We start from the raw sequence: 23125 nt of genomic DNA on the forward strand, positions 1-23125 counted from the left end.
TCCGTCTGTCGGAGGCAGCGGGATGCGCCGAGAGGACCGGACCTGGTGCAGCTGTACTTGTTGCCATGGATACACGTCAAGCGCAGCGGTCAGGGGGGGGAAAACCAGACCGGATGTTGAAGGATTTAATAATAAAGTAATTTGAAACGTTGTCTATTAAGCAAAATACTTCAGGAATAAACAAATTGTTTTTATTTCCTTTTTTTTTTAAATTAATCCTCAACTGTCTAACATCCTCTTCAATCTACTTTTAAAACAGTAGATCACAAGGGGTGATGACAATTGAGGTTTTATTTTGAAAGAACTAACCGGAAGTGTTGGATTTCATTATGGAAGAAATGACAGTGATGAGGAGAGGGTTTAGGTGAGAGAGTTTCTGGAGAAAGTTTTCAGAGAAGTGAGATGAGGTAAATGACACCTCTGCGCTGTGAGCTATCATTGTGATGATGTCTGTTTCTACTGTACAATTATTTGATAAAAGTACGTTTGTTGCATATTTTATGAAAGCACCACCTTTTATAAAAACCACTTGGTTACCTGTGTAACTGAGTTTGAGTAAAAAAAAAATAGTTTGAAAAAAATATTTATGAGATCCCTCGTGACCTTGCCTTACATTCATTTGTCGCACTCTTCTCCACACACACATACGTTTCATGTAGATCGTTTGTCGTAGTTGGGCAGACTGGTTCTTGTTTGTTGTTGGCTACAGCTTATGCAGCTGGCACAGCCATATCTGCATCACCCAGGATAATGAGTTTCATAGTGCCACTGGAAAACTGTGCAATCTATGAACTGTAGGTCTACTAAAAACACACAATAGGTTAATTACAATCCCTGAGTTTATATTTAACCAGCTGCGATACTACTCCCTTCTTATTGGCTTAAGACCTCTGTGTTTTAACTTTTTTTTTGTTAGTCAGAACATTAAAGTATCTCATTCATACATTTGTATAAAACCTGTTATATACTTAATTAAACATAATGGATTAATTACTATTACATCCTAAGACTTACTTATTTATCTAATTTTTAACCTGCAACACTCTGGTTCAGCTGGTTGTAACTGTTAAAACCAGTGAACTGTTGCATGCAGACGTTGCTTCATTTGAAGTTGTCACAACCCAAAAAGTTTTGAAACACTTGGGTTTCGCTGACCATGTAATCGAGTTTCACCACCCATTTTGCTCTCATTATTTTCTGACAGCTCTCTACTATCCCTGTCCCATAAAGGCACAACTAAAGAAACCTTAAAAACCCTACAACAGAGCATTTTATTTTTGTGTATTTGTAGAAGGTAAACTCCTCCTGAAGCCACTGAAAACATCCTATTTAGTACAGAAGACAGGACTGCACGTCTGTGTTGTCAGCGGTTGCTACTGCCCGTGTTAAAGTCCTTACATGTTGCAACTTGGAATTTAGTGAAGGAGTGATTAAAAAACTGTGAATGCTTGCACAAAACCTTTTATATCGCACTGACTGGAAGAAAGTTATGGTGAAAAATCGTAGTGACAGAGTGGGGGGAGGAACTGCCAGCGTCAGAAGCAGTTACCAAAGTTTCACTGGTGGAATCTGAAGCTTTTGTGCACACAGAGAAACACAAACACTGAAACAAACACAGTGTCCAGTTGACCGCCCCCCATGACTCTGTCTCCAAGGATATTGGTAATATTGGATCAGGAAGCAACAACTCCTATTCCGGCTCCTTGTCCTGGACTCACTCCTGAGACTCTTTGCTCTAAATGAAAACCAGAGTTCTGCCTTTTTTCTTCTTTTCTATCCGTTTTCTTAGGGAATTTTATACCTTTAGAGTAATAGCGTGGAGTTGGAGGGGGGGGGGGGGGGGGGGGGGGGATGGGGATGGCATGAAACAAATTGACTGGAGTTATAAGTACACCATTATCAGTGCATTAAAGTTTTATTCTTTCTTTTTCTAACTCTCTAACTTTTTCTGATATTTAGTATGTGAGTATATAATTAACTACAATGTCGATTTACACAGATATAAGTACATATTATGTGTGTATATGCTATTTGTCAACAATGATTTGGTTTAAAAAAATATAAAGACTTGTTTTCTAACAACATATTACTTATTGGAAAATTATTCTGTTTATGTAGTTATCACAATATCTAGACATCATAATTAGTTAAGCCACATTTGAAGAACAAAACAGATACATTAAAGCTGCACTACCGCTGTCTGGCCAGCAGAGGAAGTACATACACCTACTGTAGATTATGTATCTACACGAAGTGGGTTGTACTGGCTTGGAAATTCAGGAAAGGGCCCACTGGTTCCTTGGAAGAACTAACCAACTAGATAAACATGAGTCATATTGTATTTACATCACAGATTTCTATTTTAATATGAAACTCACTGACAAGCATTGATCTGACTTTTTTATCCTGAAATCTTTCTGTGCACAGAAATTCCAAACAGACTGACTCAGTGCGGTGTCCTCAAATAACTTTATCCTTCTGAGTTTTTTTTTTTTTTCTCTTTTTAAGGCTGTTGCTGGATCGTCAGTGGAAAGAATCCACAAATGCCATCTGCAGCGATAAAACAAAACACACACATTAATGCTGCACTGCAGTTGTTCAGTATGTGCCAGCAACTGCTATCACAATAAATGGTACTGCTGTCCAACTGGAATCTTTTATACAGCGGGTTAATGCACATGCTGGCCACTTTATTAGGTACAGCTGTATTTTTACAGCTTTTTTTTTTTTAGCTTTTACAAGGTTGGTATCTTTGATACACATGCAATTAAGAAACTGAACTTCAGTGGCTCCTGTTCACTTATAATTGGACAAATTCCCTGGCAGCAACATCAGATGTTTATCTTTCTTTAAAGATAGAGAACTGACTTTTTACATGACCTATAAGGACTTCTCCACGTGACTGTTGATTCAACTTAATCTATCTTAAGTTTGCTGACCTTGTTTACTTAAGTGCAGTTAAATTACCGTAACTGAGTTCAGTTAACTCCCATTTTCAAGGCAGCGGGGTTGAGCAAAGTTGAGCAAACTTAAAATGATTTACAGTGCATTAGTTACAGCTTGTGTGCTCTTTATAAAAAGGGAATATTAACAGCTGATGCTCACCAAGTAGATGCATGTTTAAAATTCTGCAGTAAACTGAGGCCAGCAGAGTTGCACAGTTGTGATGCCGCACCTCTGTTCGTGTAATTAGCTCTCTACCTTGTTACCCGAGCTTCATATGGATAAGGAAGTAAGCATGAGTGCAGATAAGGGCAGCCTGATAAGTAGAGAGAGGGTGTTGAATGAATTAATTAGTGTGTTTTAGAGGCGTGAGTAGCAACATCCATCCATTTAGTTGTATTGTTCACACAGCCACAAAAAAACCCTAAGAAAGCTGGAAGAAAAATTAACATTACTTGGTTAATGACTTTTCCGCCCCCCAATGATTCAACCCTGTTTAGCAATCCAGGCATATAAGCTCTACAGCACACACTTACAGATATGTACACATAATACATATATTTAGTCTGCTTAGCTAAAGTTCTGTATGTTAAAGCCAAATACAGGCTGTGCAGGCTTTGACGGTATATGGGCTATAATCACGTCTTCGGTCAGTAACCTCAGCAGCAGTCTAGCCTGAAAAATTGATTTTGTTACGTACACACAGATCAGATAAGTTCAGCTCAAGAGGGATATTATGCACAAAAGGATTAAAATCTTGCTCATTTAATTGCTAATATAAATGTTAGGTTACCACATGTGTTCATTTATATGATAGATGGTGGTTATTCGTGGAAGTGGACTGTGGCTCTATGCAGCCCAGCCGAAGCTTTCTCTCTGTGCACGTGTTATAAATGTGCAGAAGCTGGTATGTGCTGGGAATTTCTTGCCAGAAACTGCTAAAGAAAATGTAGCTTAATATAAATTATGGGCACAGCGGCATCCCAGAGCACTATATCATAGGACCGCATAATCAAACTAACATGTTGGAAACCTATTTGTGCAGCCTGTATTCTATGCCAGAGAGAGCTAAATGATTTTGACCTTTCACCTGCTCTCTCTCTCCTTCTCTGTTTCTCCATGTCTCTCTCTCACACCTGTTCATGTCAAACGTCAAGCCCATGCATGCCACGGATCTGTTCCCTCACACACGTGTGTCAGTTTGGACACAGTCCTAGACGAGTTAGAAGGGAGGACAAGGGCAGTGGAGCAGGGTGTGTAACATGGTGCGATGTGATGTAACAGCATTCGCTATTGACTTTTTACCCCTATCCCTGCTTTTAATTTGTGTGTGTGTGTGTGTGCGTGATGGGGCGGGGGTTTTAATGTGTGTTTGTTGTTACACAACTTCCACAGATCATTTGAACATCTGCAGATAGGGGAATTTCATCAGACAGCGAGACACACAGATGTGGGCATGCTGGATGAATCGTGCTTTAGAAATGTGTGTTTGTGTGTGTGTGTGTGTGTGTGTTTGCTGGCCTAGGCGAGGACATGTTGACCTGTCCTCACGTCTTCAAAAGGCTCTAAGGGGTTCAGGAATTCATTATAGGATGAAGGTTAGTGTGTGCTTTAAAAGAATAGTTTGACATGTGGGAAAATATTGACTTGTGTGAGAGGTGTTGTGAGGAAGCGCCTGATTGTGTTCACCTGCTTCAGATGTTGGCATGCCAGTTAATCAGTCGGGCAGCATCAGTCATCATCACTGTGCTGTTTACGTGACCGATAAATTGCACCTACTAACGGATAGAGGTGCGTAACAGTCAGTTCTGTCCTGTTTCTCAATACTGTTCAACCTCTCTACCCTGTCTGTTGGCCATGGGTTAGCCTACTTGTTCCCACTGAAGAGATAGATACAGATTTAGTCACATTTAACAGTCAAGGTCAATGGCAGAAAGAAAAATGCAACTGTATCAGGCTTTTGCTGAACATAGATTTGATCAATTTATGTGCTAGTTCAGGGTACATCTCCACTTTCCCAGCAATAATGACATGCTTCAATGATCCCCTTTAGCAGGATACATCTCTTTACTGATGTCAGTGCTCCTGGCTTTACAGGTCTACACTGGCACCTGAACATGTCTGGCCCAACTCACTTGTCAGAAATGGAACATGTTCATCCTCATTATCACTTAACATATTGTTAGCCTTTGTTGACCTTAATCTTTAGGTAGCTAACAACTATCAATTATGCCTGAATCTATCACATTGGATTTAAACAAATCAAATAACTGATACACTGAGTATTAACTTTACACAATATTCCCCCCTCCAGCTCCTGATGTCAGAGGCTCTCGGTTCTTTATCAGCAAAGTGTTGGCACTGATCTGGAACCAGTTTTCTTTGCCAAGGGGTGGTTCCTTAGCTGTTAAAAAGCGTAGAACTGGTTTGAAATTAGGCGCTGCCTCTGAACCAGCCCTTAAACTGGCTTGGTGGAAAAAGATGTAAGCAAAGATCTTATCATTGTTGGTTTTGGCCTTTTATTGGAATTAGTTTACATTTAGAAAAATCTAAAACCTTGTCATCGGTTTATTGGGAATCAGATCAAACATGTTTCTGCGCCAACAACCACCTTTTAACGCCCTTATCTTCACACTCATGACTACAGCTCACTCTGCCATCACGTGTGAGTGTGTTGTGTGTTTACCAGTGTGATTCTGGTCACCCTCTCTGCTATGGAAGGCCAGATTGAGGTCGTTAAAAGTCAAACAAGCACAACAACCAGGTGGCAAAGTAGAGAGGACTAGACTATCACAGAGGACTGGATTAGTGAGTATAGGGGCACAGAGGACTATCATGACATTCTTTTCAACTTTCAACTCCACCCGCCCCCGCCTAAAACCAATCAATCAACCCCCTCCACCCCCAGGCACAATCTGTTTTGTTCTCTTTCTGTGCCTCTGACCGTGGGGTGCATTCACAACCCCCTCCTCATTCCTTCCAGCCCTCTCTTTTCTTTACTCTCTAAGCTTGGGGTCCTGTAGTTCTCTCTGATCCTCTCCCTCTTACGATTTCTTAGCAGACACAATGTTAAATCTAAATGTTACATCTTAAATGTTCCTATAAGATGTAAAAGTATAAGATGAACCCACATGTAACATGACTGTGCTTTACTACTACTACACAGAACAGAGACAAATCAAATGCATGCAATGCTAGTTTCAATTCAAATTCAAATATAGTCTATTAGCATAGTGGCCGTTCTTGCAAAGATAAGCACATCACACGTCTGTCTGTCTTTCCCTTCATCCCCTCCTCACTCCTCCCCTGCACTTTCTGCACAGCCTGATGACATCATGAACAGCCGGTATAAATTCAGCCAGTAGGATTGCAGCACAGCCTGTGGTGCTGACTACACTATCTCTGCCTGTCTCCCTCCTCTTTCATTCTGTCGCTCCCTCCCTTTGCAGCTTCACACACATACCCTCACAGAGTCTCTCTCGTCCTCATCCCCCCACACTGCTGCAAACATGGTCGAGGCTTTTGTTGGCACATGGAACCTCAAGGAGAGCAACAACTTTGATGAGTACATGAAGAAGCTGGGTAAGTCTGTGTTTTGTGTGTACAGGAGATGCACGTTTGTGCGCATGCGTGTAACAGGAGAGGATGCAGCGCTGCGAGTGCTGCATGTGAGCACATGTGACAACGAGGTTCATGAAAGATAAACAGTTTAAGGTGTGTGTTGGTGTATTTATCTGTGTAGCTGTTTTTGTGGGGCGTGGGAAAAAGACAGAGGACAGGGTGACTAAAGGAGGAACCAAGATGGAGAATAGAAAGAGAGTAGAAGAAGAATAATGGTGGAAAGAGGAAGAGGGACAGAGAATGAGAATAGACGAAGAATAAAGTGGGAGAAGATGGGAACCAAAGGGGAGCAAAAAGAGGAAGAGTGCATGACCGCATGGCGTGAGCCCTGGAAGCAAAGGGAGGGGCTCTCTCGTTGTGGAGAAAAGAAAATCAGCCCCACTGTGAGAAACTCTGAATGGCAAACAACTGGCATTCACACACACACACACACACACACATGGTAGCACATTACCACACACTTGAGTATATGTGGGTGACCTTCGCTGAAAGCTGTTCATTGTTGGAGGCGATGGGAGGAGTTGAATGTTAAGATGGTCCCACAGCAGAGGAAAGAATGGGAGGGGAAAGTACAGAAAACGCAGGCTCGAAAATATCTCACCCACATGGTGTGTGTGATGTGGGCAGGTGCTCTGATTTTTACAGCCGTGAAGAAAGACTTTAAACTGGTTCACTTTGTGTGTGTGTGTGTGTGTGTGTGTGAGTGTGTGAGTGAGCGAGAGAGAGAGAGAGACAGACGGTCATGCTCTGTGACCTCGGAGTCATATTACTATAGACATGTCTGCTTTGGTCACTATAGGAACCAGAAATCCTTCAACCTCTAACCCCAGTCCTCTTATTGCAATATTGTGAGTGGCCCCTTGGAAATTTTTTTCTGGAGGACTGAAAGGACTGATGCAGTTCTCCTAATAAAGCCATACAATAAATGTCCCAAGGTCTAAAAGGTTTTGCACGTGGATCATGACTACTATGTGCTGCAAGTTCATTTGGGACATTGGTTGTAGTTAATGCTTTACCACAAAATATGCAAGGAAGTATGTCAGCGGTCACACAGCTGATGCACTGATTGTAAAGACATCTCCAACCTCTGACTGAAATGACAAATATGTGACTGGTCCTGGTTGATATAACCTCACTTATTTGCACACACAAATAGACCATACTTGTAATTGTAAGGACAACAGTAGTTGAACTGTAACTTGTTTTTGTCATATTGGAAAACCTAGATCTTTGGATTCACTCTGAGTGATCATTTTATTAAGATTTTAATTACCACAATCTCACCAGCCATATCAACATTGACCTATTTGCCCCGGTCATCACAGAAACCAGATAACCTTTAACACCAATCCCAGTACATATAGATCAATAATGTGTTCACAAACGCAAGCACACAGCGACTTATACTTGTATTAGTTGTGGGAAAAAAACAGTTCACGCTCTTGAATCTTAACTGGATTGCCAACCTGAAAAATGAGAGATTTTCTGCTTTGGTTAGCAAAGGGTGTGAGTCACTGTTAACCAATGAAATTACTTCTCTTGATCCCTCACTCAGCCACGTTAATGTACACAAACACTTTAAAAGGAAAGCAAGTAACCATTTGCACACATGCAAGCCCAGACAGGCCGTCAGGTCAATGGGACCCTGCAGTGTTTGAAGAACATGCTGCAGGTTTGGTTAGTAGATAAATAGAGATTAGTGCATGTGTTAAAATGAGAGCCAGAGAGCAAAACCACAGTGACTGTGTTGAACTTTTATCACCATATTCCCCTTAATACCATCACTATGCTAATTTTAATTAGGCTTATGTAATTTATAAATTAATAAAATATCTTAGCTCACTTTAAATGAACAGATGTAGTTGGTTAACAAATTGAATCTTAAGTGAAATACATCTTCTTTATGATCCCTAGAGGAAGAATGTGATGTAATGAATCACTCATTTTTAATGTAGCATCATTATTGGTTTTTTATAATTCTTTTTAACATCTGAATAAATACCTGCAAATGTTATTAAATTAAAGAAGACAGCATCACAGTCACCAGAAAGATAGCAGATATTATATACTATATACTATTACATACCAATGTACTGTTTTGTGTTTTACAGGTGTGGGCTTTGCCACACGTACAGTTGCCAACATGACAAAGCCTACAACTATTATCGTGCTGGACGGTGACCAGTTGACTGTGAAGACCCAAAGCAGCGTTAAGAACTCACAGTTCAGCTGCAAGCTGGGAGAGGAGTTTGACGAGACCACCGCCGATGACAGACAGGTTAAGGTGAGAGATCAACGAGCTGGAAATTGTTCTTGAATGAGGGACTAGGTGGCTTTCTACAAGATGAACATATATTGTTGAACTCACAGTACACCTACGCTGCTGAAGTATAAATAAATGTATGACAGCAGTACTCTAACTATAGTCATGAGGATAGTGGATGGCTCAACCAAAAAACTGATTAGTCACACTTGCTTGGCTATTATTCTTGTTGACGGTCAAGAAACAGGAAGAACTGCAGAGACAAACTAAATTACAGCAGCTCAAGCGTCAGTTATTATAAACACAGACTACAGACATCCTTGTTTCTGGCTCATCGTAAGTCATAGCACAAAACATGCAGAGCAGATACACAGAAGGTTTAGCGGGGGGGATTTTTCTATTGTTAGAGTTGAAGTAAATTCACTAACTGCTTCATGTTAGATAATAATCTCATTATTACTCTCTTTATTTGTTCTCTGACAAACAAAAACTTGAATAAACATGTAATAAAAACACACCCTTACTTTCATAGCAAATATTGCTGTGGGCCTTAAATGACATTACTGAGCCACTCTACTGGCTTTATGACTCATCTGTACTTGCACTACTGTTAGAGTGGATGTTGGCATAAACCTTTATTGTGCAATAACAACATGTTTGCCAAAATTAATAGCACTACTCAATTGCTCCATACACAGTGGGAAAGTATGATTATCTTTCATCTTATTATGTATTAGTGTGTTATATATTTAACGAGTGAGTCTTAGTCACCAATCAACTGTTAACAATATGTGGTTAATTACCTTTGAAAAGTAGTGAACTGGAAGTATAAATTATAGTACGTAAAAAAAAACATTTTTACTTACGTTATCAGGGAATCATGTGTTAAATTTCACTAATGGATGATGTGGTATTGTATGTACCCTTGGCTATAACAATCATCTCTGTCTCTCCTTTGCCTGTAGTCCATCCTAAAAATAGAGGATGGTAAGTTGGTGCACATACAGAGGTGGGAAGGCAAAGAGACCAGTCTGGTCAGGGAAGTCAACGGCAACACCCTCATGCTGGTCAGTACTCGCACAGAATGTCTACACTTCTCATCCATGTGTGTTTTTATTACATTCTAACTTTCTAATTTCTGTTTTCGCCACAGACACTGACGCTCGGAGACGTTGTTTGCACACGTCGATATGAGAAGGCAGAGTAAAACCAAAAACTGAGTCCCCTCAACAAGTCCAAAAGCCTGCACCACACACACATCTTAACACCAAAACATCCCAGAAAGAGCAAACCCCCTGTGTTGCCAACTCCATCCATGTTCTTACATGCTGTACGCTCAGTATTAATGTTACTGCTGAATATAATGTCCGCTTCCTCCTTTTATGTTGTTGTTCTTTCTACTGTAAGAAACACTCAATAAAGCCCAATGATTTGTTGTTACTTTCTCTCTTAAACCCCAGATCTACATTCGTTTTTTAAAAAATATGTTGCATGTTGCTTATGACTGAGAAAGTGCTAGAATTTGAGGGTTTGACAACTGACATCTGAAAATCACAATAAAAGCGTTTAAACGGTTGGATCAAATGATAATGGTGTTTGCAGATGTTTTCTCTTTTCTCTAACAAAACCTAAGTATTACTTAACATCACATTGTTCCTAATTTAATTATCAAATGTTAAATAAACTGTGTCGCCTGTGATCTTGTACATTTTGAATCCGGGATCTTCAGTATAAAAGTTGCTGTCATGTATTCAGAGCTGGACCGAGCCTGTTGGTTCTCCAGGCTGACCCGTTTTTACAGTGATACATAAACCATCAGTGCAAAAGAGGCCAGTAGTGCATCATAACTGTACACACCTAAATAGAGTGTGACCACACGTTCCACAGGGAGGTTAATTATAGCTCCTTGACAGCTCCTGCGTTGGGAGAGTTTTGTTAAAGCGCGTACTAGGTGGGTGGATACTGTTGTGTCCTGCACGCTTACGTCCGCGCTGTGTGTCCTTTCTAAATTCAGATCATTCCCCCTGTCAGTTGATTGGTGTCATGTGTTAGCGACAAACTGCCAAGTGGAGACTGGGTGAAGGGGTGAAAGGGCCCAGGACAATTCGGTTACCTTCTGCCACCACCTCCCAATCTTACTACACACATACTAATTACATTGAGAGGGTTCAAACAAATATTATAAAATTGTGTGTAACAAGATCCTGTTCATTCATAACATACTAAGATAAACTTTGTTAAATAATGAGTTTTGAGAGTAGCTTGACTCAGGATTTTGATTAAAGCATTAAAAAAACAACAGGCTTTGTTTGCTGTCTCATCTCTTCTAATACTCCAGACATTTTAAAGAATCTATCAAAAATATTTTTATACAAGGACAAACATGTAATACAAAGTTAACCTGAATATGATATAAGACTTCAACCTTTAAAGTTAGTGGATATCTGCTAAATTTGCTTTACCTTCCACTGCAAACCATCAGGGAGCAGTCTCTCTTTGAAGATATACATATATACATATTAGCTCAGGCTGCTGTAGCCTCATATTACCTTTAGATACACATTTAAATACATGTTTGCACACAACAAGGACTGTAGAATACATCCCTCGTCATGTAGAAATGGTTTTAGAAAACCATCAATTCAAGGTATAAACAGGAAGAGTGGCTATTATAAGCAACACTGGCTTCATTTCTATTTTCATGTGGGCACCTGTTAGTTATTTTCTACATTTTTAAATCATGTCCTAATCTTATAAAAGATGCTGATGTTTGTTTCCAGAGTTTCTTACAATTTATATTTGGTGTTCCTTCCAAAACAATGATACATTTGTTAAACATCTTGTACGGGAAATAACCCTTGTAGAGAATGTAGACTTTACTTTTTTCTGCTGGCTGATTCTAGATTCACCTGCATTTTGTGGGATTATGTCACACAAGTTTGCAGTTCTGCTTACGATCATGCTAAAGCTTTACCTGTCCTTGTTAAATTCCCCGTGTTTAGTGAAAACAAGAGAAAGCACAACCTAAGAAAGTGAAGAAAAGTCATATGACTGGCCAACAAACTGGCATCATTACGACTGGAGTAGTATCAAAACACTGCAGCTGTAAAAAAGAAAGAAAGAAACAATCAAGCGTGCTGCGATCCTTCAAGTAAAAGCTTAGAAACTGTGTCGAACAGCACAAAAGAAACAAGATGTTGATTCCCTAATGTAACTTAATCTTGTTTTACATTGGCAACCTTGACCTCATGGGACATGACCGAACCTGAGATTTGTGTTGTGTAAATCCCTTTTAAAGTTCAGCACTGAGACGCCTACCTTACCTGAAAACATTAACATAATATGACCCAAGGGTAGACCAGATCCAACCTGAGAATTTTTCATGTTTGTGGGTGACTCACTTTTATTCCCAAGGACTTGCTTTAACAGCAATATTCTAAATTCAAGGTCCAAGAACGAAGACATTGAGAGGCACTTCTGTAATCTTTACAAATAAAAAACACCTTTAATGGGGTTTACAGTTGACCTGCTCTACAAGAGAAATGAGAAGTGGAGGCAACATAATTAAAACACAGGTGCACAATATGCAGCAGACAATCAAGATATCACCATAGCACAAGGTTCCCGTCATGCTCAGTTATTCTGCATTCTGCAAGACTTCTATATGAGTCACTACTTCCCTTGTGTGTGTGTGTGTGTGTGTCTGTGGCTTTATCTGTGTACAGTAGCTTGTTTAAAGGATTTCCATGCCACCCCACCTAAGACTTTACCACCTGCTTCATAGACCTCTGAGCGTATCAGAAACCTGATAGCTGTAAGCAATATATGGATTTCAAGAGGCGTCGCCACTTGCTGCCATATGGCTTACATCTATCTGATTACGTGTAATTTGTAAACTCATCCCTCTGCACGAGGGTAAGAGGTCACCTTAGGACAACCTGATTTTTGCATTTGCAGCACTTTTCTTCTTGAAATATTTAGATTTTTTCGATTAAGTCGTATGAATATCTCTCCAATAATATGAAGAGAGAGTAAGCAAAACTTTACTGAACTATAGTGGATCATGGTTTCTATATTAAGCTGCTAGCAGAGAGATTAAAAGATACACAGCTGGAAGTATGTCACTTGGTCTGTCGATGTCTACTTCCTCTTTTGTGTCTATCAGCTGCAGTGTGTGTGTGTGTGTGTGTGTGACTGTAAATGTGTGTTTCTCTAAGTTGTAAGGCTGTGTCAGCTGTGTTTGTGTGATTTATGTTTCTTGTGTTTCTTCTTCCTTTTTGTCCTCTCTGTCGTGAGTGCGGTCACGGCGCCTCCTCTTGGTTTTGCATTCACTATCACTGCTACTGCTGCTATTACTCTCTGACTCCTTTTTCTCCCTCTTGCTCTTCTTCATTTTCTTCTCCTGGAGTATGAACATGAAAGTAGAAAAACAGTTTAGTGTGCAACCTGAACAAGGACGCTGCAGAAATGCATAAAAAGGGGACAGCTGTGCCTTGAACAAAAACAATTATGCATTTGCATTAGTTCTTTAAACTGTGCTAGTTAACCTCTGAGAGCTGAACAAAAGGGAAGTATGGGCCCTGTGGGAGATTATTTGCAACATATTCACCTTTTTCTTTTTCTTCTTTTTGTCTGACAGTTGCTGTAGTGCAACTGTAGAGGTCTGCTGCTGTTGTTGCTGTGGCTCCTCGTCGTCCTCTTCAGGTAAAAGAGCGTACTGCAAGCCAGGAGCAGAGAAACAGTCCTTTGTAAAGTGACCTAAAATAGTAGAAAGAAAGGGAGTAATGTGATTTCACGCAACATTCCCAGGAGAAATTCTGCTAATATAGTATTTTTCCATTTAGAGATTGGACAGATGCATTGTTCACATTGCTGTCTTACCCTTGCAGCCGCACTTTGAACACGTTGTGTTGAGTACAGCCTCCAATGTGATCCTGTTGCTAGTTCTATCTATAAACTGCTTACGTCGCCTTGCATCCTGCCTACAATTACACACTGACAATAATAACACTGTACATGCATCAACAAACAGACACACACAACAAAATAAAACCAGAAGACCTTACTCTGCCATGACATTGTTTGGGTCCAAGTCCCTCCCAGTGCCCTGATTGACAGCTTTCATTGAGAAGGACAACTTCACCTTGTCTCCCTGAATCTGAGAGGGAGAGGACAGAACTGAAGTCTTAACATGACTGACACTCTTTGTGTATTTGTGTGTGTGTCTGTGTGTGCTGTTACCTCTCTCCCAATAACTTTAATCCAAACCTGTTCCCCCACATCAACAATCTCTGAGGCATTCTCAACTCGTGAGGCTGACATCTCACTCACATGTACCAGACCTGTGTGTAAGACAAATGTGTTTAGATGTCAAACTATGATACACTTATTAGTCACACAAATACATATTTTTAATGTTTGCAAAGAAATCAGATCATACCGATGTATTGGTATAGCTGTACAGTGTACGAGAAAGTATGTGAACTGTTTGGAATGTCATGGCTTTAATTACTTCAGAAAACATGATCTGATCTTCATCTAAGTCAAAAGTATTAACAAATATAATGTGCCCAAAATAATAACACAAATAAATTCTGATCTTTAATGTCTTTGTTGAGAACAACCATAAAAAACTCATAATGCCAGTGGAAAACGTATGTGAACCCTTGAAATTAATAATTGAATAATTGAATTCTCAAAAACATTTGAGTCTTTTCTGTCAGTCGAAGTAGCTCTAGTCCACGCCCTCAAAATAATTGTCTTACAGGTGTGTTAATACACATACACATACTTTTTACACTATTGGAAAACCATGAAATTCCAAAAGGTTCACATACTTGTATGTACACAACTAAATAGAGTGTGACCACAGTTGTATGTGTACACTGTATGTATCAGCCAATAATTACCAGTGGTACAGTATGTTTTGAAACCTTGCCACCATTCTATAGCTTGTCCACCAGGGAGGTGTGACACATTAACTTTATCAAAAAAGCTTCTCTGTTATGAACTGTGTATAGAAATCTTTTATACATATGCCATTCAGTTTTTTTAACTTTCAAATAGTATCAAATACATGCCTTAGCATCATGAAAAAGACCATGAAATGCTGATTCCTGACAGATTTCTGCTAAAAATTAAATAGAATTTGCTGTATTAACCTTGTGGTCAGTGTGAGCTTTCACAGACAGGATAGATATAGTTCCAAAAACAATTTTTACGTTTAAAATATTTATTCTTTTGTTTCAAACAAGTTATCTGAAATTCATTCATTCAAGTACTTTATTTTTTTAAATTTGAACACCATCTTATTGAAAAACCTCAAACTGGATTCAAATGTACTGAACTAATGCTGTATATAGAAATGGCAACAGTTTAAAAGATGCTGGCTACCTCACTATCCTCAAACACTCAATTTTCCACTTTGTTGCAATCGGAGATGGAATTGTTGAAAGGTTGAAATCCTACTCTGGTAGCATCATGTAGCTTTGGTGCCTCGCAGTCTGTTCTCCTAACTCTGGCTGTCACAGACAGACAAACGTCTATAGCCTTCACTCTGCACCCACCTTCCTTCTTGTATCCTGGCAGTCGGACAAAAGCCCCATAGGTCTGCACAGAGACCACCTCACCCTTGGCGATGCTGTACAGCGGTGGCAGACCATCCAGTCCAGCTGGCTCTGATGCAGAGCCATGACGGTCACTCATAGTCTCAGTGAAGGTAGACCACTGCTATCATTAGGTGGCTCTGGAAGACTGATAATGAATCATATGATTTCATTATTTGTAGCATCACAAAAATTTTAGAGAATGTGCTCATTTGCAATTATTGTTAAATATGATGGGACCTAGTAAATTCTGTGGTTTTAAATCAAAGGTTTTAAATTCCAGGACATTTAACAGGATATTTAGCGAAGACTCTATTGCAGTGCATGTATCTACCTACTTTATCATTTTTACCTCATAAATTTACTTTATTAACAAGTAATTTGGAGGAGGGGCATTTTAAAAATCATAAAGAAAGTTATTATATCTTTCAAATTCTAAAACGGAAAGACTTAGAAAATTTTTTTTATCTATTCATTATTCTACATTTATTTCACAGGTGCTGTTGAGCAACATAGGAATAAAGATCGTTCTGTTGACCGTTTCAGAGAGAAAAGCAGAAACTCAAAACTACAGCAGACAAACCTTAAATCTTCTGTAACTGGAATGAACTCAGATTAAATAGCAGCACTGAGGCTAACGTAGCTATCTATGTTAAAGCATTGGGTTTTACCTAGCCTAGCTAACCCTGTTTAGCCCGGCAAAAACACATACACTAAATAACTGCAACTGATCCGTATCAAGTATAATTTCCAATGTTTAAAACACATACCCTGTATAATGTAGCTCTAATTACGGGGAATATATAAAAATGGGAATTTGTTACCTTTCGTATTTGCAGAGGGCACTCAATTTTACTTCCGGTTTGAATCAAGTTGACAACAATCAAAGCAGCCAATCGTCGCAGTCGTTGTAAATCTCGACCAATCACAAGTCTCACAACAAACGGAAGTAGTTCTCTCTTTTCTTCGTTGGTGGTGCGTTGTTCGACGTCCCTCTGAAAGTCGTCCATTCATTTTTGTGAAGATTAACAGTGAAATTGAACATTTTGGCGTTTTTTTTTCGTCGACTAACTCGGAATGATTGAACCCAAGAAGAGAGCGTCGGACATGGCGGTGGTACCCGCCGCCGTGAAGCGGCCCCGGACGGAGCTGGTGGCGGCGGCTCAGTCTCAGCAACTCGTGGCCTCGGTACGGAGAGAAAAAGAAGGAGACTCCTGAAGTGGAAATGTATTAGATTAGAGAGACCAAGATACAATGTCCTTTTAAACTGCACATATTTATTAACTGATGAGTGGGGAGTGGGCCAGAGAGGAGTTTTTAGGTCTAGAAACAGGATCAGTTACACAGAAAAGCAGCAAAAACAGGAAATACTATGATGTGTTTACTCAGTTCACATCCAGCCATTTGATTTTCAGACTAACTTATTATGTCTGTCCTGGTATTTATCTATGGTATCAATTATTATTTATTATGCAGTTTGTAGCATACTGGTTACTAAGTTTTGTTGAAACGGTTTTAAGAAGGTTTAGTTTGAACTTGTGGCGTTTTAATGAGAGTATTGGCACAACCTTCTAGATGGTACGAAGAAGAATTAAGTGCAGAACTGCATTAGTCGACTGTATTAGTTCTAGAAATGTGTACTTACTGAACTGGCAACTGAATGTGCATTTCTCTTTAAAGGTAAATTATCTAATAGATGTTTGCATTGAAGACTCAACAGTATTACCAACTCAGAGATGTCAGTTCAAAGCATATGATTTGACCCCTGATCTGTCTCCAATAGGGCCCACCACGAACCTCCAGCCTGCAGGCCCCCATTATGCTGATGTCTGGCCACGAGGGTGAGGTCTACTGCTGCAAGTTTCATCCAAATGGAGCCACACTGGCCTCCTCAGGATTTGACCGGCTTATTTGTAAGTTCCATTGATGTGTGTATGTGTATGACAATAGGTCTTGGTCATTATTACTGCTCTTTCCACTGTGTATGTGGATGTACAGTCTGTGCTAAATATAGTCCAATGCTCAGCTGAGGCTTAAATGAAAATTCAGCAGCTCCACTAACGTAAATTGAGCTGGAATCTTACTGGAATCTTTGGAAGTTGATTTGTATTTAAGACAAATGTTTCTCTTTTTTTCTCTGGAAAAGAGTAAAGAGATACCCTCGAGTTAATCTCTACTTTGATAAAAGGCAGTGGAAATATACTCTCAGATACTATATGATTTTACTGGGCTTGACTTAATGGGTCTGATTAAGTTTCCTGCGAGTCCCATGTGAACTTAGTCGAGCATTTTTGATTGCAATGGCTGAACATGTTGTCCCCCCTTCCTGTCTGTGTAGTTGCATTCTGGGCTAAAACACACTGTTACAATGTTTAGGATCTATTACCACTTATAAATAGGTACTTCAGTTTTATATTAAGACCATATAAAAACCTAGAACCGTTCCTTTATCCTATAGTTTATGCTGACTTGTTATACTTTAATTTTTGTGTTGTACACTTTTTTTCTTTGTTGCAGTGCTGTGGAATGTGTATGGAGACTGTGACAATTATGCCACTCTCAAGGGCCATAGTGGAGCAGTGATGGAGCTGCACTACAACACAGATGGCAGGTATGAGCGATCATGGATTAAATAAATATCTTTGAAGTTGGGAGCAAACAATAAGAAAGAAACACCTACAGTTAATAGGGTTGGTTTTGGATCTAATTGTGATGTCTTGACCACTCAGACATGATTTATTTAACACAGTAGTAATTAGCTTTCACTTAGCAAAAGTAGAGAAGAACAGCTTTAGTTTTGTAAATGTGCATATGTAACATTGTCAAGTCATTGCTGGAGTTGATCTAAACAAAGTTTATGCCATCATTGCAATTATGCATTTAAAACAATTGTTTTTTGTTTTTATGTTTGTGTTTTTCAGTGTACTGTTTTCAGCAAGTACAGACAAGACTGTAGGTGTGTGGGACAGTGAAACAGGAGAAAGGATCAAGCGCCTGAAAGGCCACACCTCCTTCGTTAACACCTGCTACCCTGCTCGTCGAGGGCCCCAGCTTGTCTGTACTGGCAGCGACGATGGGACAGTAAAGGTTTGTCATTTCCACCTACCAATTTAAATTAATCTTTTTATCCAGGATATTGGGTTCAGTTGTTTTAATCTTGTTCATTAGTTTGTTCTGTTCAGATTTTTATTAAACTCCCTGTATGCGTTTGTCACTGTGATAGCTGTGGGACGTCCGGAAGAAGGGAGCGATCCACACTTTTCAGAACACCTACCAGGTGCTTGCCGTGACCTTCAATGACACCAGCGATCAGATTTTGTCAGGGGGCATCGACAATGACATTAAGGTACTGGACTCCAGCACACAGAGAAAACCAGGAAATAACACTGGCACAATATTGTTCTGGGAAACTAATTGGCTGCTAGCTATAAACTTATTGTAAATGGTGTATATATTATCCTGACTGATAGCAATTGTACAAAGTATATCCACAAGAAAAATTAATAATAGAGTGATGGAAGGAGGAATAACATTTTAGAAATGTTTTTGACAGCATGTGAGCTTTTATATGCTTCTATACTTAAACACAAATAAAATTAGGTCACTTATCTACTCTTATAGTTGATTTGTAAATCTACAGTCTGTTGACTGTTGGGGAAAAAGTAGTAAAATCATAAAAGGAGCAATACCAGAAGAGAAGGAATAGGACAAGTGCAACATTCTCTCTAACTACCCTTAACTTTTCATAATTTAAAAATACATTCATTCATTTTATTCACAAAATACCACAGATATGGCCATGAAATGATGACAACATGGCACAACGCAGACTTTGTTCAAGAGGATGAGTTCAATATATTCAATTTGGCTCCTATTTTAAAAAAGACAACTTGTTTTTGGTCTCTGGATATGGAAATAGCTGACTTTTTGCTCCCTGCATTCTGTACACTATACAACCTTTTATAAAACACAGTCAAAAGCTGTTGTTTGTGTTGCTTAGGTGTGGGACCTGAGGCAGAATAAGCTAATCTACAATATGCATGGACACGGTGACTCAGTGACTGGACTCAGCCTGAGCTCTGAGGGCTCATACCTTCTCTCAAACTCCATGGACAACACAGGTAGGATGAATGTATTAAAAATGTCCTTTTACCAGGTTAAAGGAGGTAAAAATGAAGCAAAGAAGGAATTTTGTCTGGCTGAATTCTTAGTTTTTCTTTTGTCCATGTCTCTGTGTAGTGCGCATATGGGATGTTCGACCATTTGCTCCAAAGGAAAGGTGTGTGAAGATTTTCCAGGGCAATGTTCACAACTTTGAAAAGGTAACGTAAATTCCTCGGATGACACTTATTTTATGATACGGATGACATGATTGTACTTGCACTAAAAGGGACTGACATTATTTTACATTGTTGAAGTCAATTACATTTTATTTGTATAGTGCCAAATCACAACAAAAGCCATCTCAAGGTTTAAGACCCAAAATATAACTGTATACAGAATTATTAATTATATGGTAAACCCAACAATCCCACTTGAGCAAGCATTAGGAGACAGTGGAGAGGAAAAACTCCCTTTAACGGTAAAAGCCTCCGGTAAAGCCAGACTCAGGGTGGGCGGCCATCTGCCTCGACCGGTTGGGGTGAGTGAAAAGAGGAGAGAGAAAAGAACAGCAGGCAACAAAAAAACAAGAAGCAGCTAAAACATTGGGCAGGTTGGTAGAGCCAGTTACTGTACTTTGGAGATATACAGCTCCAAGGCCGAGGATACCTGAAAAGTACAAAGAGAGGGAGACGGAGAGGAGGAAGCACAACTACAGGAGAGAGAAGACACAAAGTTAATGACATGCAATGGTGGCATTTGGATGCATAGAGAAGAGGAGCTCAGTGTATCAGTGGAGGTCCCCCAGCAGGCTAACCTATAGCAGCATAAATAAGAGATGGTTCAGAGTCATCTGAGCCATGTCTAACTGTAAGCTATATAATAAAGGAAAGTTTTAAGTCTAGTCTTAAATGTAGAGAGGGTGTCTGCCTTCCGAACCTGAACTGGGAGCTGGTTCCACAGGTGAGGGGCTTGATAGCTAAAAGCTCTGCCTCCTATTCTACATTTGAAAACCCTGCTGGGAAAATATGGAACTATGAGATAAAATGGAGCCTGATTATTAAGTGCTTTATATGTGAGGAGAAGAATTTTAAATTCAATTCTGGATTTTACAGGGAGCCAATGGAGAGAAGCTAACGTAGGAGAAATATGATCTCTCTCGCTAATTCCAGTTAGAGCAGCAGCATTTTGAATTAACTGGAGGCTTTTTAAGGAGTTATTGGGACATCTTATTAATAATAAATTACAATAGTCCAGTCTGGAAGTAACCAATGCATGGACTAGTTTTTCAGCATCACTTTGGGACAAGATGCTCTTAATTTTACCAGTATTCCTCAGGTGGCAGAAGGCAGTTCTGAATCAGTGTGTGTTACTTTCTGAATTTGTACCTTTTATTCTGTGAAATGATTCATACTATAAATTATTGATATAGGTGCTTAACAGCTGCAGTTGTTCTGGCAGAGTTTACGCCCATTGGCGACCACAGTTGCATGACATTCCTTTTCATACTCATCTGCTTCTGCCATCACTCTGTGCCGTCCTGTCTAATACTGAAAGGCTCACCTTTCGTCTAATTATGCCAATAATTGCTCTTGTGTAGACCGGTCTCCAACATGTTTGTGTCTTTCAGAATTTGCTGAGGTGCTCCTGGTCTACTGATGGCAGTAAGATAGCTGCAGGCTCAGCTGACAGGTAAGAGAAAAACACACACACATTAGACAGAGGTAAGGTATAATTTATCTGCTTCAGGAAATTATTGCTATCACAGTGAGCTGAAGTCCTGACATTGCCTCTGGGCAAGCCCTGGGATTCCACTCGCTCCTGTAACTTAATGCTGTTTCTCACCGAACAGGTCGTTCATCAGTCTTTCTGAAAAACGTGCTTTTCTAACCATATTTTAAATATCTACTAGAGCACTGACTATTAGGGGAAGCCTTACTTTATCTTAAGATGGATTAGAGTAGAGTACAGCTTTATTGTTCACCTTTTATTTGGGGGGGGGGGGGCAAGACACAAATGTAGATTTTTTTTAGATAAGCTCAGTTGGATTTAGTCACTTTATTGCCATTATGAGAAAGGTTTCTCTGTGAGTTCATAGTGCAACGTGACAGAAAGTCGAGCATTCAGCATACCAATAATAAAAGTATATGTTTTTCTATGTAAATACATTTAAAATACACAGTGTCCCAGGAAAATTACTTTGTTTGAATAACTTAGAATGAAAACAGATTTGACTGAATCTCATTGTCTCTAAAAATACTCAAGGCCAGCAGATAAACCACTATTGATTTGTTACCATTAAGACAGCTGTGTTCTCCCTTAAATCACCATCAGTTTAGTCCATATGCATAAAATACAGGAACTCTCTCTCTTCAAAACATTTTCTAACCCTTTAGCTGTCACGTGTCTCAGCTGCCTGCGGCTACTCCATGACAGATTTAATGAACTACGTGATATAATAAGTACAATTATGCTGCAGGGCTGGATTTTCAGTAACTTATATTAAAACGGAGTTAAATGCCTGTAGGGTGATGTTGAACAGGTCGCCCTCATTTGTCTTTCTGTTAACAGAACATGTCACCTCTGGATTCACTAACATTATTATTTTGTTTCACATGCCTCTGCTTTACATTGTCTCACATCCGGTGCACCTTTTGTTCTTTACTTTGTCTTTATTTTTAAGATTTGTGTATATCTGGGACACCACATCACGTAGAATCCTGTACAAGCTGCCGGGCCATGCTGGCTCCGTCAATGAAGTGGCCTTTCACCCAGAGGAGCCTGTAGGTAAGTGGAGTGACTCTCAGATTACATGCTGTAATACATGTTAGAGGAGTCTTGAGAAATGGGTTTGTTTGTTTTTTTTTTTACTTGAAGATCACACAGAAAGCAGCTGAGGAAGTTGGGCAGAAATTATATAATTTGTGGGAAACAGTAATTATGTTTGTTTTAACTAAGATCATAACAATGTGTTTAATCACCTTTTCTATTTGTCCCTCTGCACAGTGCTGTCTGGCTCCAGTGACAAACGGCTCTACATGGGCGAAATCCAGTAGAGTGTGTGCGTGTGTGTTTGTCTGCAAACCTGGATGATTGAGTGTGTGTGTGTGTATGAATGTGTGTGTGTGTGTGTCCTGCCGTGGTAGTGGATGGGCGGTGTTCAGCAGTGGGTCGTGAGTGTCTGTAATTTCATTCAGCTCAGCCTCAGAACAACCTCAGGACGTGTGTTTGTTATGCTCAGTCGCAGCAACCTTCACTTCAGTGACATGTTTTTTATTCTGATTTGTTTCTTTTTAATAAACTGCAGTAATCTGTAAAATCATTTTGTCTGTTTCATTTGTCATTAAACTCCTAAACTGTATTTATATAGGTTGTAACTGGACACTGGTTTTATCCGCCACGCCTGAGCTGAAAAATGTTAAGGTTTTGACCACAACTACTCGTTTGTGCAAAAAATAGGTCTAATTGTCTATTACCATAAATCCACTACTACCTTTAAAACAGTGAACATCTAACCTAACTAAGTGTTTGTATAAATGTCAAATAATCTGTCCTGACTTCTGATCTTTGCAGTTGTTACTATCTGAATTTA

General features: G+C 39.6%; 3 protein-coding genes across 4 annotated transcripts; 2 read left to right on the forward strand and 1 right to left on the reverse strand.

Moving 5' to 3' along the window:
* The first annotated feature begins 6313 nt into the window (after positions 1–6313).
* Positions 6314–10417, forward strand: fabp3 (fatty acid binding protein 3, muscle and heart). The gene is made up of 4 exons (XM_026348306.1): positions 6314–6525; positions 8676–8848; positions 9793–9894; positions 9981–10417. Exons 1-4 carry the CDS (start codon positions 6453–6455, stop codon positions 10032–10034), a joined length of 402 nt encoding a protein of 133 aa, XP_026204091.1. The 5' UTR covers positions 6314–6452; the 3' UTR covers positions 10035–10417.
* Positions 10418–12299: 1882 nt separating this feature from the next.
* Positions 12300–16323, reverse strand: zcchc17 (zinc finger, CCHC domain containing 17). 2 transcript variants are annotated; one of them, XM_026348236.1, is made up of 7 exons: positions 16203–16223; positions 15394–15580; positions 14069–14169; positions 13894–13985; positions 13709–13809; positions 13437–13585; positions 12300–13229 (listed from the first exon to the last, which is right to left on the reverse strand). In XM_026348236.1, exons 2-7 carry the CDS (start codon positions 15530–15532, stop codon positions 13077–13079), a joined length of 735 nt encoding a protein of 244 aa, XP_026204021.1. In that variant the 5' UTR covers positions 15533–15580; positions 16203–16223; the 3' UTR covers positions 12300–13076. The 2 variants fall into 2 exon arrangements, with proteins under 2 accessions (XP_026204021.1, XP_026204020.1); XM_026348235.1 differs by lacking the exon at positions 16203–16223 and adding an exon at positions 16257–16323 and having other exon boundaries at positions 12301–13229.
* A 54-nt stretch (positions 16324–16377) lies between these two features.
* snrnp40 (small nuclear ribonucleoprotein 40 (U5)) lies at positions 16378–22837 on the forward strand. The gene is made up of 10 exons (XM_026348234.1): positions 16378–16620; positions 17216–17345; positions 17950–18043; positions 18354–18519; positions 18656–18778; positions 19433–19553; positions 19672–19754; positions 21164–21225; positions 22217–22320; positions 22540–22837. The coding sequence occupies exons 1-10, from the start codon at positions 16510–16512 to the stop codon at positions 22587–22589; spliced, it is 1044 nt and encodes a 347-aa protein (XP_026204019.1). The 5' UTR covers positions 16378–16509; the 3' UTR covers positions 22590–22837.
* Positions 22838–23125: the final 288 nt, after the last annotated feature.

Source organism: Anabas testudineus, chromosome 11, assembly GCF_900324465.2.
Source record: "Anabas testudineus chromosome 11, fAnaTes1.2, whole genome shotgun sequence".
Lineage (NCBI taxonomy): Eukaryota > Metazoa > Chordata > Actinopteri > Anabantiformes > Anabantidae > Anabas > Anabas testudineus.